General features: G+C 49.2%; 1 protein-coding gene across 1 annotated transcript in view; it reads right to left on the reverse strand.

The window, feature by feature from the left end:
* Positions 1–3,485: 3,485 nt before the first annotated feature.
* The window catches only part of TCERG1L (transcription elongation regulator 1 like), a gene marked incomplete at its 5' end in the record, with an annotated part of 233,204 nt that continues 221,924 nt past the window's right edge, over positions 3,486–14,765 (reverse strand). Inside the window, 2 exons of the mRNA XM_017875317.1 lie at positions 3,486–4,404; positions 8,731–8,849. Coding sequence (XP_017730806.1) covers positions 4,248–4,404; positions 8,731–8,849 — 276 coding nt within the window. The remainder of the gene's footprint in view (positions 4,405–8,730; positions 8,850–14,765) is intronic.

Raw genomic sequence — 14,765 nt, forward strand, 5'->3', positions numbered from 1 at the left:
TTGCTGGTCCTGGGTGGGATTCAGTGATTTCTGATGGACACTCGGATAGAATATTTTAGTTTCCTGCTAAATTCTAAGAGGCTATTATCAAGTTCATCCAAGTTATGTTAGTGGCATTTAAAATGTAAGTGAAACATGGAAAAATGAAATTATAACCTAATACTGTTTTTCTATAATATCTTAAATACATACTGAAACTAGAAAGTTATTTATATCTACAGCCCCCAAAGTAGGAGAACATTGGAAATGCACTCCCTATAGACAGACATCACGTGGGGTTTCAGAGCTCATTTTGCTCCCTGAACACGTCCCTAATTACACCCGCGTTCCCCCTTCATCTCCACGGCATTGCTGACGGGCCCACAGATGGGCGTGCAGGTAGATACAACCATCAGCATGGAGATGGCTCCATCATTCAGCTAGCCATGACTTTAAATCATTTAATTCTCTTCGAATCATAATCATGGCTGTATGAACTAACATACAAGACCCCCGAATATTTGGATGACGAGCAAAAATACCCGGGAGTTTTCCTCCAGGCCGGCAGCACCCGTGTGTTCCTAAGCACCGAGAGAGTATGGATCCTTTCACGTTTGTGGAAACAGCTAGAACGGTGCCCTTCCCTTGCGCTCATGCTGATCTCATTTCTGGTGTAACTGTGCCTTGTCGTGAGCATTTGATAATTACCATCTGGGCGACGATGGAAATGATGGCGGGGATTAGAGGGTCATGGTGCTGACGGCCCACAGATGGCCACTCGCTAGGGGTGACGGAGGAGGGCTTACCAGAGTGTGACCCTGAACGCTGGAGCCGAGATGAGGGAAGTCAGGGAGGGCAGAGTGCCTGGGACAGATGCTGCTTCTAGCCCGGGCCTGAAGGGGCAGGAAAGGCCGCTGTTGCCAAAGTCCACGTGAGCTGTGGCTGTAGGAACAGCTCCCTGACCAGAGCTGTGGCCTTGGGCAAAGGAAACAATGTGGCCAGGCAGCAGGGAAGAGGGGGAACAGACACCCCAAACTCCCTCCTCCACCACCACTGTTTCCTGCTGCTGCCTCCCATTGACAGAAGCAGCCAAGAGCAGGCAGGAAGAGGGCCCAGAGCCGTGGTGTGGGAGACTCGGGGGCCACAGGGCGGGGCAGAACCCCCTGGGAGAGGATTTTGGGGACCAATAGAAACTATGGAGCTCTTGCCCCCACCCCGTAGCACACTCACAGGCATTGGTGAGGACGGGGCCCCGCCCCCAGCGTGGGAGAATCCACTGAGGTAACACCACAAAGTCCCCAGCAGAAACCTGGGGCAGTGGGCCGAGTGAGATAACAGGGGAGACAAAGGCGGAGACCTGATCCGCGGAAGAGTTCGGCTGCTCGGGTCCTAGTTCCAGAGACAGCCATGAGCCCTTGGACGAGAATCACCGCTTTCAACTCCATCTCAGGCTCCTTTTACCCAAAACCACGTGATGGGTGAGCCAAGCCTGCTTTTCTGTGGGGTCCAAGTCTTCACCACTCCTGACTTTCTGAGTTGATGAGTTTCCTGCCGACCAGTGCCAAGCACTGAGTGGTACTAAAGATGCCCAGCAAATTCCACAGGGTCCAGTCATGGTTCTCCGAGTCCTCATTATGTGGAATTGGGAGAATTCGCCCCAGCCAGCAGAGTGGCCACCTTCTCCACCTCCTGCTTCAGACCCAGGAGGGGTCCAAATAGCAGGAAGCTGCCACGGCCTCCAGTTGAACAGAACCAAGATGGTGAGCGAACTCTGCCCTTGGCAACAGGCTCTTTACACACACCAGCCCGGGGCTGTGGGGATGGACATAAAGATTCCCTAAGTAGGTTACTGAGTCGAATGACCCAAGGGGCCACTCCCACCTCCCCTTGTTGCACCTGGTTCCAGGGGAAACGCCACCTCTTGCAGGCTGCTGGGCTCAGGCGGGCACCATAACCCACAGGCAGCAGACCCTCAGGGTTTTGTCTCCCAGGTGGCACCGCGTCCGGGCCCTCGTAGGCCATTCCAGACTTTATCAAGGCAGCTGCTGTGGGGGTGGGCGCATGGGAACACCACTGAGTCGGGTGGCTCTGAGCTCATTGTTGCAATGACTTTCACTTGGATTGAATCCCTTGGTCAACAAGACATCTTGCGGGCAGCCCCGGAGATGGAGGCCATCCTGGAGGAATCGGGTCGTGACCACGGTAGAAGTGCTTCAGGCAGGGAAAGAACATCTGCCTCTGGGGAGGTAATCGAATGAGAAGAAATTGCTTCCTCATTAATAAGACAATTCCACATGATCAGCCCAACAAAGGGGCCATCGATGAGACTGAACATTGGCCTTTTGTGGCAGTAGCTCCACCCCCTCCCTGAGCAATTCTACTAAAGCCCATGCAGACCCCGCATCCCTCCCTCGAGGTCACTTTGCAGTTGGCCCAATGCGTAAGAATCGGGGTAGTGAGGGAAAGACAAGGCTGATGGCCGCCGGACCACTGTCTTCTCCCCTGATACTACAGCGAGCCTTGTGAAGGGGACTTCCCAAGCACATGGGACCCGAATATCTCCACAGTCTGTGTCCATCCCAACAATTCCCAGACTTCTTCATCTCTTGCTTGAGGTGGACACTCAGTAACCCCAGCCCATAAGCCAGTGCTCCCCTTTCACCGAGAGGAAGGAAAGGTTTACAAAGTGGTGGCTTCCATAGCCTGAGGCCACTCACTGAGGCTTCTCCTTCACAACGGGCATCGGCACCACTCCGGACCAGGCCATTACTGGTGTCTGGAGCCAGCAGAGCCGGGGACTCCCCCGTGAGTCCTGGCAAGCACCTTCCCTCCTCTGTCGGCGGGGGACCAGGAGTTCAGCAGGAGGCAGCACTGTGGGCAGGGGCGGGACTGGGGCCATGAGTCAAGTTCCCCGGTCAGGGCTGCTTTGCTCATGCTGTGTCCACTCTAAGTGAAACGCGGTTGTGCACCTGCAGTTTTGTGTTGGGTGGGCCGGACAGTAGGCCTGAGCCTGATCGATGGCCCCGGAACCCCCAGGGGCCACCTGACACAGAAGGTGAGGTGTCAACAGTGACAGTGTCGGGACCAGGGCTGATCTCAGTGAAGAGCGGATCCCACCTTGTCCAATTACATCCTAGTAAGTGTGGAAAAAAGTGTTCCCATGGGAACTAATTAAGAAGGTAGGTGAGGAGGCTGTGTCACTCTTTACTAGGGGACAGAGACATTGTATCTGAACAGATAACTCCACAAATCTTGAAATAAATAAATGGATGTTCAATAGTTTAAGGAACGCAATTCATTAGCGAAGGTTTTGCCAAACATGGCTCCAGCCAGGACTACTAAGTATGTTGAAAAGTAAGATTTGGTGTGAGTGGCATTTTCATGGCCCTTATTGCAATCATCGGGACTTTTTTCCCCCTGAATCTTTCAAAACTGGGTATCTTTAGTTGAAACACAATTTTGCTGCTTAAGATCATGAGGAATGTCTTAGTCACACACACACACACTGGTTTAAAATATTTATTGATTAAAAAAATTAAAAATTTTTTATACAAAGGTGATGAGAAAAAATCTCATGCAAACTCTGGGCATACAATAAAAATAACTCAAATATTAATATGATGGTTTTGTACAAAATAATTCTTTTGAAGTAGGACCTGTGGCAACCAGCACGACTCCCTGCTCCAGACCGGGACGCCCCTCTGGGAGGAACGCGCGGCCACCCTTGGAAACCTGTAAGTGACCCACAGTCCAGGTGTTCACACTTGTCACTACGATGAACGATGAAAACCCTATTGCTGCTACTCAGAAACGAGACTGAAACCTAGGGACAGAGTAAGGAATTCCTCAACACTGCGGGAATCCTGGAGGAACGAAGTCATTCACAAAGGTTTTTCAGAAAAGTTTTCGCTAATCGTCTCAGGTGATGACACCAATGCCTTGAGATTGTTACGGAGGCTCCTGTTCCCGCTTCCCCACAGTCCTGCAGTGGATTGATAATTTGTGTATATTACAAGTAATTTGCATAATTAAAACAATTAGGAGATCGACGTATCATGACGATTAGAAATGCATCAAACTCTGAACGTACAAAAGAGAGAGCTTCAATATGAAACAGTAATCCTCTGAGAACGAAGACCCCGCAGCGCCGGTGCCCGCTGGGTCGTGCAGGTGCCGGCCGCCCCACGCCCGTGTCTGTCTCCACCGCGACCTCCTCGCCCCCGGCATGCCCAGGGCCAACCCCCGGGCTTATTGCATTTTTCACAAACTCATCTCATTTTCCGCAGCCTTAGTCTGTTTTCCTTGTCCCGTTTCTTAAGAATAAGTATGAATTGGTTGAAAAAATGCTCCTGGTCCTTTCTTTTTTGAACAAGTCGGAACCTCTGATCCCGGCCGTATTTCTCTGCAAACTCCTTAAATGTGGTCCTGAAACAGAAAGAGTTTCCTGAGACACCTGCCAGAGAGCAACTCTGGCCTCCCCAGGGATCCTGCAGCGGCACTGCCTGAGCAAGCAGCCAGCCCTTCCACCAGGCCGGGCCGTGGGCGGCAGGGCACCCGGTGGGTGAGCAGCTCTGGCCGGCCATGCCTGCTCCTCACCGGGGTCCTGCAGAGCCCTGACCTGCCCTCACTTGCAGGACCCCCTGGTCTCTCCTCTGAGTGGTCTCCAGAAATGAGCGGCGCCCACTAGCCTCCTCAGCCGTCTCATGCAGCTGGCACTCTCCCAGCCATCCCCATCACAACTTTGCCTGCCAGGTCTCCTCCGCCCCTTCCTTGCTGCCACCATGCTCTGCCTGCCACAGTCTTTCTTACACTGTTCCCTCCGCCTGGCACACCCTTCCCTTGTTTCTTCCCCGAGTTAGAGCTGCTCATCATGAGAAACCAGGCCAAGGCATCTTCTTTGGGAAACTCGCCCTATCTAGAAGGTCAGGGAACTGTGACTCCATCATAGCCCTCTTCACAGTGGTGATCTTGTCAAACCTCACGTGTGGAACCGGACTCCCACGTTCGAATGGGGGAGGCATTATCTGCTTCATTCTCCGATAAACGCCCTGAATGTCCAGCCCAGTGTCTGGCAACTACTGAGCCCCAAACACTGATGGAGCGAATCAGAGCTGCCAGGCCAGGTGGTGCCCCACAAGAAAACACGAGTGACCCAGTCTAGACCAGCAAGGCTGTTCTCAAGGCTAGGGCAGCTTAGAAGGCAAAGCAGGACGCGCCTCTGCGGTGACCAACCTGACCTTCACAGGCACCGGGCCCCGCAACTTCCTGTTCTCTTAGCCTTGAACTTGAAGCCAGGAACAGGGACAGGGATAGAGGAGCCAAGGCCTGGAGCCACTGATCCATGCAGATGCACTCGCTTGTCCAGCAACAGCAGGGCCTGGCCTGGGCAATGTGCTCCAGGGTGCCTGGAAAAATGTGGTCATTCTTTGTCCCGGGGATTCTTCTTATTCCCTCCCATTTCTCTTCACAGAGAATTTTACACTTCCTTGCAGACATTGAATTATTGTGTTAAATTATCATAACTTAATAGCTTCTGAAATATACAAACAACAAGATTATGCCGACATGGCTGTTAGAAGACAAGACAAATAATTATCAGACTCATGCTCATTTCTGTCATTGAACAATTCGTCTCATTCCTTCCTCAAGGCGCTGCCGTTTTCCTGCTCTCCATCTGTGGGGGTGCTTGTTTACACATCTCTCGCAAGAAAAGCACTTCTCTCTGGCTTCCCTCTTCCTCCCTCCCTCCTTCTTGCCCTCTCCCCTGCCTTCCCTTCCTCCTTCCTTCTCTCCCTCCCTCCTTTTCTCCCCATTCCTTTCTTCCTTCTCTCCCTCCTTCCCCCTTCCTTCCTTTACTGATGTAACAACTCTTGCTGTGCCGTGGCTAAGCCACACTCCACCCCTGACCTGCTCGGGGTGAATCAAATGGTCAGACTCGCCTGGGCTTGTTCCACCCTCCCCTGGCTAGACAGGCATCTACGCATTCTCAGTTAGGGGCTGGACAGGTGCAGCTGCTAGACAGGTCCTATTCTGGGTCTCTCTGAAAAAGTGTCCCTGAAAAGAAAGGGAGCTTCATACCTCTGTGGCCCCTGAGCCATGCCGAGGGGCAGTACTGGCTTTCTGCTGATGCTGACGAGCTGTGGTGTGAGCTCAGGAAGGTCAGCTGAGTCACGGGCCCTGTATCTCTGTTCTCCCTCCACTAAGCAGGACTCAGGATAGCCTGCCATGAAGGAGGCAGCTGCTGCAGCTTTCAAGAAGGAGCACCAGGTGTCAACCCCACCAGGTAGCCAACCCCACCTGGCTAGGACCCAGTCCCTAGTGGCTGCTCTCCCGAGAGGCGGGCAGGGCTGGGGCTAGGGGCTGTCCAGGAGTGTTCTGGACTATCCCATCACCACCATTCCCACAGGCTGCTCGAGACTGAGGCTGAGACGGGCGACCAGGAAGGGACTGTATGGCTGTAGGAGGCTACACAGCCCCAGGCGGCTGCTTCTAAGAGGCCCACGTGGTCTGCATGGGGATGAGCCTAGCTGTCCAGCATGTGGTCATTTGAATTGCACATGTTTCAATAGGATGCCTACAGAACGGTAGACAGGAGGTCTGGAAAAAGTTTTTGAAATGTTGTAAACTTAGCTACTTTAAAAATTAAAAAAAAATGCTTTATAATTATAAAAGCAATATATCTCAAGTGTAAATGCTAAAATTTGCTGCATTATAGTAAGCATTTTATGATCTGTATGCACCCTATACCATTATGTTGTATAGTTTAAATATATACAATAAAATTTCTTTTAAAAAATAGCAGGCAATTAAATCGAATTTTAAAAATAGTCAGTTTAACTTCCTTCTACTTTCTACCACTCATTTTCCTTGTGTGTGTGTATATGTGTGTATGTCATCTTTTTTAAATGACTCATTGCATTCTGAATATCTTTTTCCGTTGTCTTCATGATGTATTCATGGGAAGGGGAGTATGTGGCTTATTGCTACTATTTTATCAATAGAGAGACAGAGAATGCTGGCCAAATGTCCTTAATAGTAATGACAGTCTCAACAGCAAGGACGGTCTCGATAGTAATGACAGCTATCACTTTTGGAGCTCCTCCTGCCTGCCAGGCGCCACTGGGGTCCCTCCCTGCAGCCCCTTACTCCATCCTCCTAGTCACTTTCTGAGGTGTGGGTGGTCATCCTCCCATTTGGAGGAGGGCTCTGACGCACAGGAAGGTCCAATACTTACCCCATGGCTGGGATAAGATGGGCCAGGGCCAGGCTGTGAATTAAGGCAGAGAAGGGGCTCCTGCACCTTTCCCAAGCCCTTGTCTCTGCGGCCTCTGTCCCATGGCCACCTGGTGGGTGGACACAGCTAAGCCATGGCTAGAACCCAGCATTCTCATGTCTACTTTAACCATAGAAAATCGCAAGTTGCAAGCAACAGGACACACATTTACTTGCCCACGTTAGCACTTGTGATGAAGATAACTCATGCTATTTTTCCCCATTCAGAAAGTACCTGTTCTCTAGAATAGTTAGAGAAGTTTTATGAGGATTGTGTAACTAGCACTAACTTAGGCCACCCAATTCTTGATCAACCAAACCACAGGTCAAACAAAGGAGGTCAAACAAAGGAGGCCTATGCCTTCATAGAAAGCATCAATTAATGTCCGCTTAAAAACTAATGCTGGCCGGGCGCGGTGGCTCACGCCTGTAATCCCAGCACTTTGGGAGGCTGAGGCAGGTGGATCACCTGAGGTCAGGAGTTCAAGACCAGCCTGGTCAACATGGCGAAACCCCGTCTCTACTAAAAAATACAAAAATTAGCTGGGCATGGTAGTGGGTGCCTGTTATCCCAGCTACTTGGGAGGCTGAAGCAGGGAGAATTGCTTGAACCCCAGAGGCGAAGGTTACAGTGAACCAAGATCGTGCCACTGCACTACAGCCTGGGTGAAAAGTGAGGCTGTCTCAAAAATAAACAAAAAACAAAAAAACAAACAAAAAACAAACAAAAACCTGATGCTAGATCTTCCAGTCTAAAATAAAAATACATTGTCAACCATTTTTATGCTTACAAAACTTACAGTTTTATAGTTCTAAGAGTAGTACATGTTCATTAATTTATAAAGATTAGTCAATTAAAGCTAATTTTTAAGAGTTAAGCTTATGTATTCTTCCGATTTCTAACATCTCTTTTCTTATAAGTGTGTCTTATTTCATGGAAATAATGCCTCATTTATTATTTTAGTAAGTCTTGGCAACCCAGTTAAGTCAGTTCACTTCTCCAGTGTATCAAATCTTCATCTTATTCTGGGACCAACTGTTAAGACATCTGGAACCAAGGGGTGTGGTAGGGGTTATGGTGCTGCTGTTTGTAGTTAGCTTTGCATTTTTGCTTCTTGATCATTAGCTCAGAAACTCGACCTCATCTCATGGGTGCTGACGTATTGATTGGTTATCTGGGTCAGTCAGGGCTGCTGACATCTGAAAGGCATGCGGGGTGGGAATAAAATGGTTGTGATGCATTTGGATACCAAATAGCCCACTTTCCCAGGACTGACGAGAGGGACATTTGGAGGCTCATGACAGGCAGCATGGTAGAGGGGAGTCAGCCCGGTCTCACCCACAGGTCTTCAAAGCTCACACTTTTGTGTCTGTGGAAGGCTGGGTTACACAATTTGACAAAAACAAACCTGAAGAGTCCGCTTGTAATTGCTAAGTTCCCAGCCCCAGAAATCATCGGGTATATTTCTCTCTCCATACCTGGGAGACACTTTAGATTCCTCTAGAAGTTTCTTGAATTCTTCTTTGGCTAGCAGCAATTTACTTTTCTTTTCCTTGTATTCTTCTTTTATTCTTGTCTTGACAAACTGTTCAAATATCTTAAAACACAGACACAGAAGAAAAACATCATGAAATTGCATATCAGAAATGAAATCTTGTATTCCAAGCACAACATGAGAAAGCAGCAAGAATCTATGGCAAAAGCTGTCCTTGTTCGCAGCTGCTGGAGTTATGAGCAACAGCCTTTCAGCATAGCTCTCCGGGATCCAAGCAGTCTGAATAATTAAACCTGGGTCCCCACACGGCCTGGCGTTTCTCTACATGTAGGTGCCATTTTTGGGTCAAACGTGAAACAGCCCTGCTGGAGAAACCCGGAGAATGACTTGGCTGCCCTCTCTGCAGGCATCTGGAACCAAGTGGCAATTTGGAACTCATGCTGTAGGCTGCAATGGTCCTCGCTGTGGTCTCTGAGCAGCATCCGTACTGCACGGCCTCCTCACTTTCTCATCATGGCCAGTGGCACCAGAACACAGCAGAGCACTCAGTTCGTGCTAGTCACTTCCTAGGGTGACGTAATTGACATTCGAGTCTCCCAAAAATGACCTTAACTTGTGAAAAGAAAGTAAATTCTGCATCTCTGATCCCCACTTGTGAACCTGGGCGTCTGGCGCGTTGGGGAGGACTCAGGGCGCACAAGCGGCCTCTTCTGAGGAGGTCATGGGATGCCAGGCTGCCTGGATCATCAGTGTGGAAACAACTGACCAGGAGGCCTGACCCTCGGGCACTGGGCATGCCCCAGTCTGACCAGAAGTGCATCTCAAATGCTGCCCCAAACAGGAAAACCCTGCTCCTCAGTGAGAAGGACAGGCACATCAGCTGGCAGGCAATTTTGGGCAAGGCTCCAGGGCACTTCTCCTGGAACCCAGCAGCCCGCATAACGAGATGCAATCTCTTTATGACAGGCCACAAAACCTCTTCTCTGTCAGAGGAAGATGGATCATTGTTCTAACAACCGAAAAATGGTCATTTATAGACTACAGAGTCAAAGAAGGACAAAGTTCTTTCATTCCTAATGCTACCCCAAACTCAAGAACATTAAAAATAAACTGAAGATGAGTGTTTATGCAAATGTAAATAAACATAAACAAAAATATCAAGAGAAAGTCCACATAGGATCCTATAAGGTCGATCAATGGCAACTCTGCACCAATCCAACCAACCGCCAGGCAGATCTTAGAATGTGACCGAGGACCAAGCAGGCAGCTTCTTCGACACTCATGCCAAGTGAGGGGGCGATGAGAAAGTAAGGCTGGGCAGGTGAAAGCCTCCACCCCAGCACTGCTCAGCCCCTTCTCTGGAGCGGCTCCCTTCCCACTTTGTCTCATTGTTTCAGATTCCATGTCAGTAGTGGCAAACCTTTACAGGGTTATCAATACACAATGCTACTGGTCTCTTGAAGATACAGGTAGCAAAATGAAACATCCACAAATACGGCTGAAATTGAGAATACGTGTATGTATATGTAAGTAAGAATATGGTTGGCTTTTCTCCTTTTCTTTTTTTTTTTTTTTTTTTTTTTTGAAGATGGAGTCTACGCTATGTTGCCGCAGGCTGGAGTTGCAGTGGCAGTTGATCTCGGCTCACTACGGGGCAAGCTGCCGGCCTCACCGGGTTCACGCCATTACTCCTGCCTCAGGCCTCCCAAGTAGCTGGGACTACAGGACCCGCCACCATGCCCGGCTAATTTTTTGTATTTTTTTTTTTTTTAGTAGAGACGGGGTTTCACTGTATTAGCCAGGATGGTCTCGATCTCCTGACCTCCTGATCTGCCCGCCTCGGCCTCCCAAAGTGCTGGGATTACAGGCGTGAGCCACCGCGCCCGGCTTTTTTTTTTTTTTTTTTTTGAGACAGAGTCTCGCTCTGTTGCCCAGGCTGGAGTGCAATGGCGTGATCTTGGCTCACTGCAACCTCTGCCTCCTGGGTTCAAGCAATTCTCCTGCCTCAGCCTCCCAAGTAGCTGGGACTACAGGTGCTAATTTTTTTGTATTTTTAGTAGGAACAGGTTTCACCATGTTGGCCAGCCTGGTCTCAAACTCCTGGCCTCAGGTGATCCACCTGCCTCGGCCTTCCAAAGTGCTGGGGTTACAGGTGCGAGTCACCGTGCCCGGCCATAATTGGCTTCTTATAGCAATGTAAGTTCTCAGTTGTCTTATATTTAACTAATAAAAAAAAGTGAATGCAGGGTTATTATCCAAATAAAAGCATATGGCTTCATCATTAGCTAGAGTTTTGCTCTATTAATTTTAGACCTGGAGAGAAAGCCTCGCTGGCTGTGGGGTCAGAGCTCTTCAGAAATGCCTGCTTCTCTCTCTGCCTAGAACCATTTCTCCATCTCATCAAATGCTCCTCTCTTTCCTCTCGCTTTGCTCTGTTACTTTATTTTATGCCGCTCTAATTTAACATCGCAGGTTTTGTTTTTCATCCTTAACAAATTATACCAGCTTTATCCAAAGTGGAGCATGACTTTTTAAAAGAGATTCCGTTGGCCATTATATCACTGCTGTATGTTCTAGTGCAATAAAACAAAACCTTATTTGTTGCCATAGAAACAGGCCTGCTTCACACTCCCTCGACCCTGGTTCTGTGTAGGATCACCCTCTTCTCCTGTGCAGCTCCCCTAGCAGAGGAAGGGCTGTGATTTTCACACCAGGGGCCTTAGCTTTCCCCATGAACACACTGTGTGACATGAGGTCCTGTACTGATTCTACGTCTGATACTTCTAACCCAATTTCTTCCTAAATAGGACTGTGGTCTTTGGATGGGGTCCTGCTATGATTTCTCTCCATCCTCCTCCTCATATGAACTGCCATGCTCCCCTTTGATGAGGTTGCAGGCACTTCTGAACGCTCTCTGGCCACTCCAGTGTGCTGGCTACAGTGTGGCCTGCTTCCTCCTCCTTCCCACTGGACCTCATGGGACCAAGTTGCAGGATGTTGGGACAGGCCCAGTTTCCTCTGGGTGATTTCACAGGGATGCTTAAAGGCTTTCCCCAGGCAACAGGTACTTAGCATGAGCTATATTCTCATCTTATCTATTTGCAGAGGACCCACCCAGGCAAGGGCAGGGCATCCCAGCCCAGGTAGGCCCAGCCCCATCAGGGTTGGCATCTGCTGTCTCTGACGATGGCCTGAGGAAGGTCCAGCCTCACAGTGCTCCCTTGGATGAGCCCTGGGTGGGATGCCCATGTCCCCCAGACATCAGGGAGGACATCAGGGGGACATCAAGGAGGACATCAGGGAGGACATCAGGGAGGACATCAGGGGGACTTCAGTGGGCTGGTGCTGCCCTGCCCATGAACCACGTCCATCCAGCAAGCAGACTGGGCCCCTGTGTTCTCAGTTGTTCTAAGAGATGTGCTTTGGCATTTAAACTAGAATATCTGGAAGGGGCTTGATCATAAATTGGAATTTTCTTTTTGCAATGGAGATGATCTTGCTTATTCAATGTTTTTTAAAGGGACTAATGGCCTCCAAAGGTATCCATGGCACAGACAGAGAACAACTGACAACAGCAAACTAGTTGTGGTGGCACACGTGGCACGCGCCACACGTGCCATACAGAAGCCACACGCCATACACAGCACACATGCCACACACGCCACGTGCACCCCAGACGTACTGATGATTTTTAGACACTGCCTAGTTTATGGCTCCTGCCTATGTCCTCCAGTGAGTCTGCCACGTAAAATCACAGGCTCCTTGCTATGCTTTTTCATAGCTGATTTTTTTTTTTTTGAGACGGAGTTTTGTTCTTTTCGCCCAGGCTGCAATGCGATGGCACAATCTCGGCTCACCGCAACCTCTGCCTCCCGGGTTCAAGTGATTCTCCTGCCTTAGCCTCCCAAGTAGCTGGGATTACAAGCAAGCACCATGACACCTGGTTAATTTTGGCGTTTTAGTAAAGACAGGGCTTTGCCATGTTGACCACACTGGTCTCGAATTCCCGACCTCAGGTGATCCGCCCACCTCGGCCTCCCAAAATGCTGGGATTACAGGCATGAACCATTGTGCCAAGCCATAGCTGAAATTTTGATTTTAAAATTGCAACAAAATGGTGAAATATTACCAATTATCAAAGTCTATGGTTTTCCTTCACTATAGGAAAAAAATATATAACACCCAAACTCAGCTAACTCTATTGTAGTATTATTTTGAGACTATGATAACACATTTCACATATTTTAAAATATTTCATTATAGAAAATGAAACTCAGCTAGAAGACAGTAAAAGATTATTAATTCCAAGTTCTTGAAAGGTTCAAATTCTGTATTCCAAGGCAGTCAATCCTGGGAACACGTCACACTGCTTAGCCTGCCCCTGAGCCTGCTCCAGGGAGACGGTCCAGTTCCAGTGAGCGGAGTGGCGGGGCGAGGGCTGGGAGCGGGAGTGGGGACAGAGTGGGAGCTGGTTACAACGAGCAACGTGGGTCCATGTGACTGAGACCCTGTGAGTCAGTGCTCCACTGACATCATCTCAGGCATGTGCTTAAAGGGACTTGATGAGCAGAGGACAGAACTGAAAATAAAATGGCAATTCCCATACCCTCCGTCTGGGGCTTTGTCAGACTCTGCTGGTGTGAGAAATCCAGTGGACACCAACCTGGGGCCCCTGGTCACAGAATCCCTCCTCCCCAAATTAACTACGGCTCTTCCATTTTCAGCTGCTCTTCTTAATAGCTCACCTTCCATCACCAACCTGGGGGCCCCTGGTCACAGAATCCCTCCTCCCCAAATTAACTACGGCTCTTCCATTTTCAGCTGCGCTTCTTAATAGCTCACCTTCCATGCGCATCGTTTCTGAACTCAGAGGGCAAAGGGAGGGCAAGATGTGACCGCATGCATGGAGTCTGGGTAGGAAAGTCCAGACCTCCCAGAGTCTATCTCAGGGCCCTTCTCAGACGCGCTCTGCAGGCCACATAGACCCAGGCTGTGCTGCTCCCTCCCCCAGCAACCACAGGCCCCTCCTGTGAGTCAACACCATCTGTCCCTCTGTCTGTTTGATATGGAAAGCAGTGTTGGCTCAGGCACCGACTTTGTGAAAAGCTAGGGCAGACCCCTGGCAAGTCTCTCCTTAAAATAGACCCCAGAGAACCCCCTCTAATCAATTCGTTGTTTTCTGGGCAACGTTCTGTAGAACTTCCACCCTTTACTGTGCTGCTATTGTTCTCTGGACCACTCCTATTTCATTACTATTATTGTCAACCTGAAGAACAAGCAGAAAGAGGCTCTCTAAAATGAAATGAATGCTTATTTGGGAAGAGAGCAGTGCGATGGGAATACACATGCCATCATAAATGACAAGAATACTCAGGGAGGTAAAAAAAGACAGTAATTTTTAAGGAAAAATAAATGAGAGGATTAAATCATTGTTTTGAAATAATTATCTTTGGCTACAGAGATTCATAACAGGACGAAGCCAGTCTGAGGTTGGACAGGCAGTTGTTGGGCAGGCGTCCTAGGAGAAGTGCTTTTTGTGTGTATAAGTTTGTGATGAGCCAGGTGCAGTGGCTCACACCTGTAATCCCAACACTTTGGGAGCCCGAGGTGGAAGGATTGCTTGAGCCCAGGAGTTCAGGATGAGCCTGGGGAATACAGAACAACCATATCTCTACAAAAAGTACAAAAATTAGCCAGACCTGGTGGCTGGTGCCTGTAGTCCCAGCTACTCAGGAGGCTGAGGTGGGAGGATGGCTTGAGCTCAGGAAGTGGAGGCTGCAGTGAGCTGAGATTGGAACACTGCACTCCAGGCTGGGCAACAGAGCCAGACCCTGTCTAGAATAGAATAGAATAGAATAGAATAGAATAGAATAGAATAGAATAGAATAGAATAAATAGAAGGTTCTGATGCCCTTGTGTGCAAGACTGTGGTTCTCATCGAGCCTTTTTAGTTACCAGGCACACAAGTGTGAGAGCCCTCTCTTCATGGCCTTCCCCCATTCTATTTGTCAGGGCTCT

The sequence above is a fragment of the Rhinopithecus bieti genome, unplaced genomic scaffold, assembly GCF_001698545.2.
Source record: "Rhinopithecus bieti isolate Rb0 unplaced genomic scaffold, ASM169854v2 scaffold_9877, whole genome shotgun sequence".
Taxonomy (NCBI): Eukaryota; Metazoa; Chordata; class Mammalia; order Primates; family Cercopithecidae; genus Rhinopithecus; species Rhinopithecus bieti.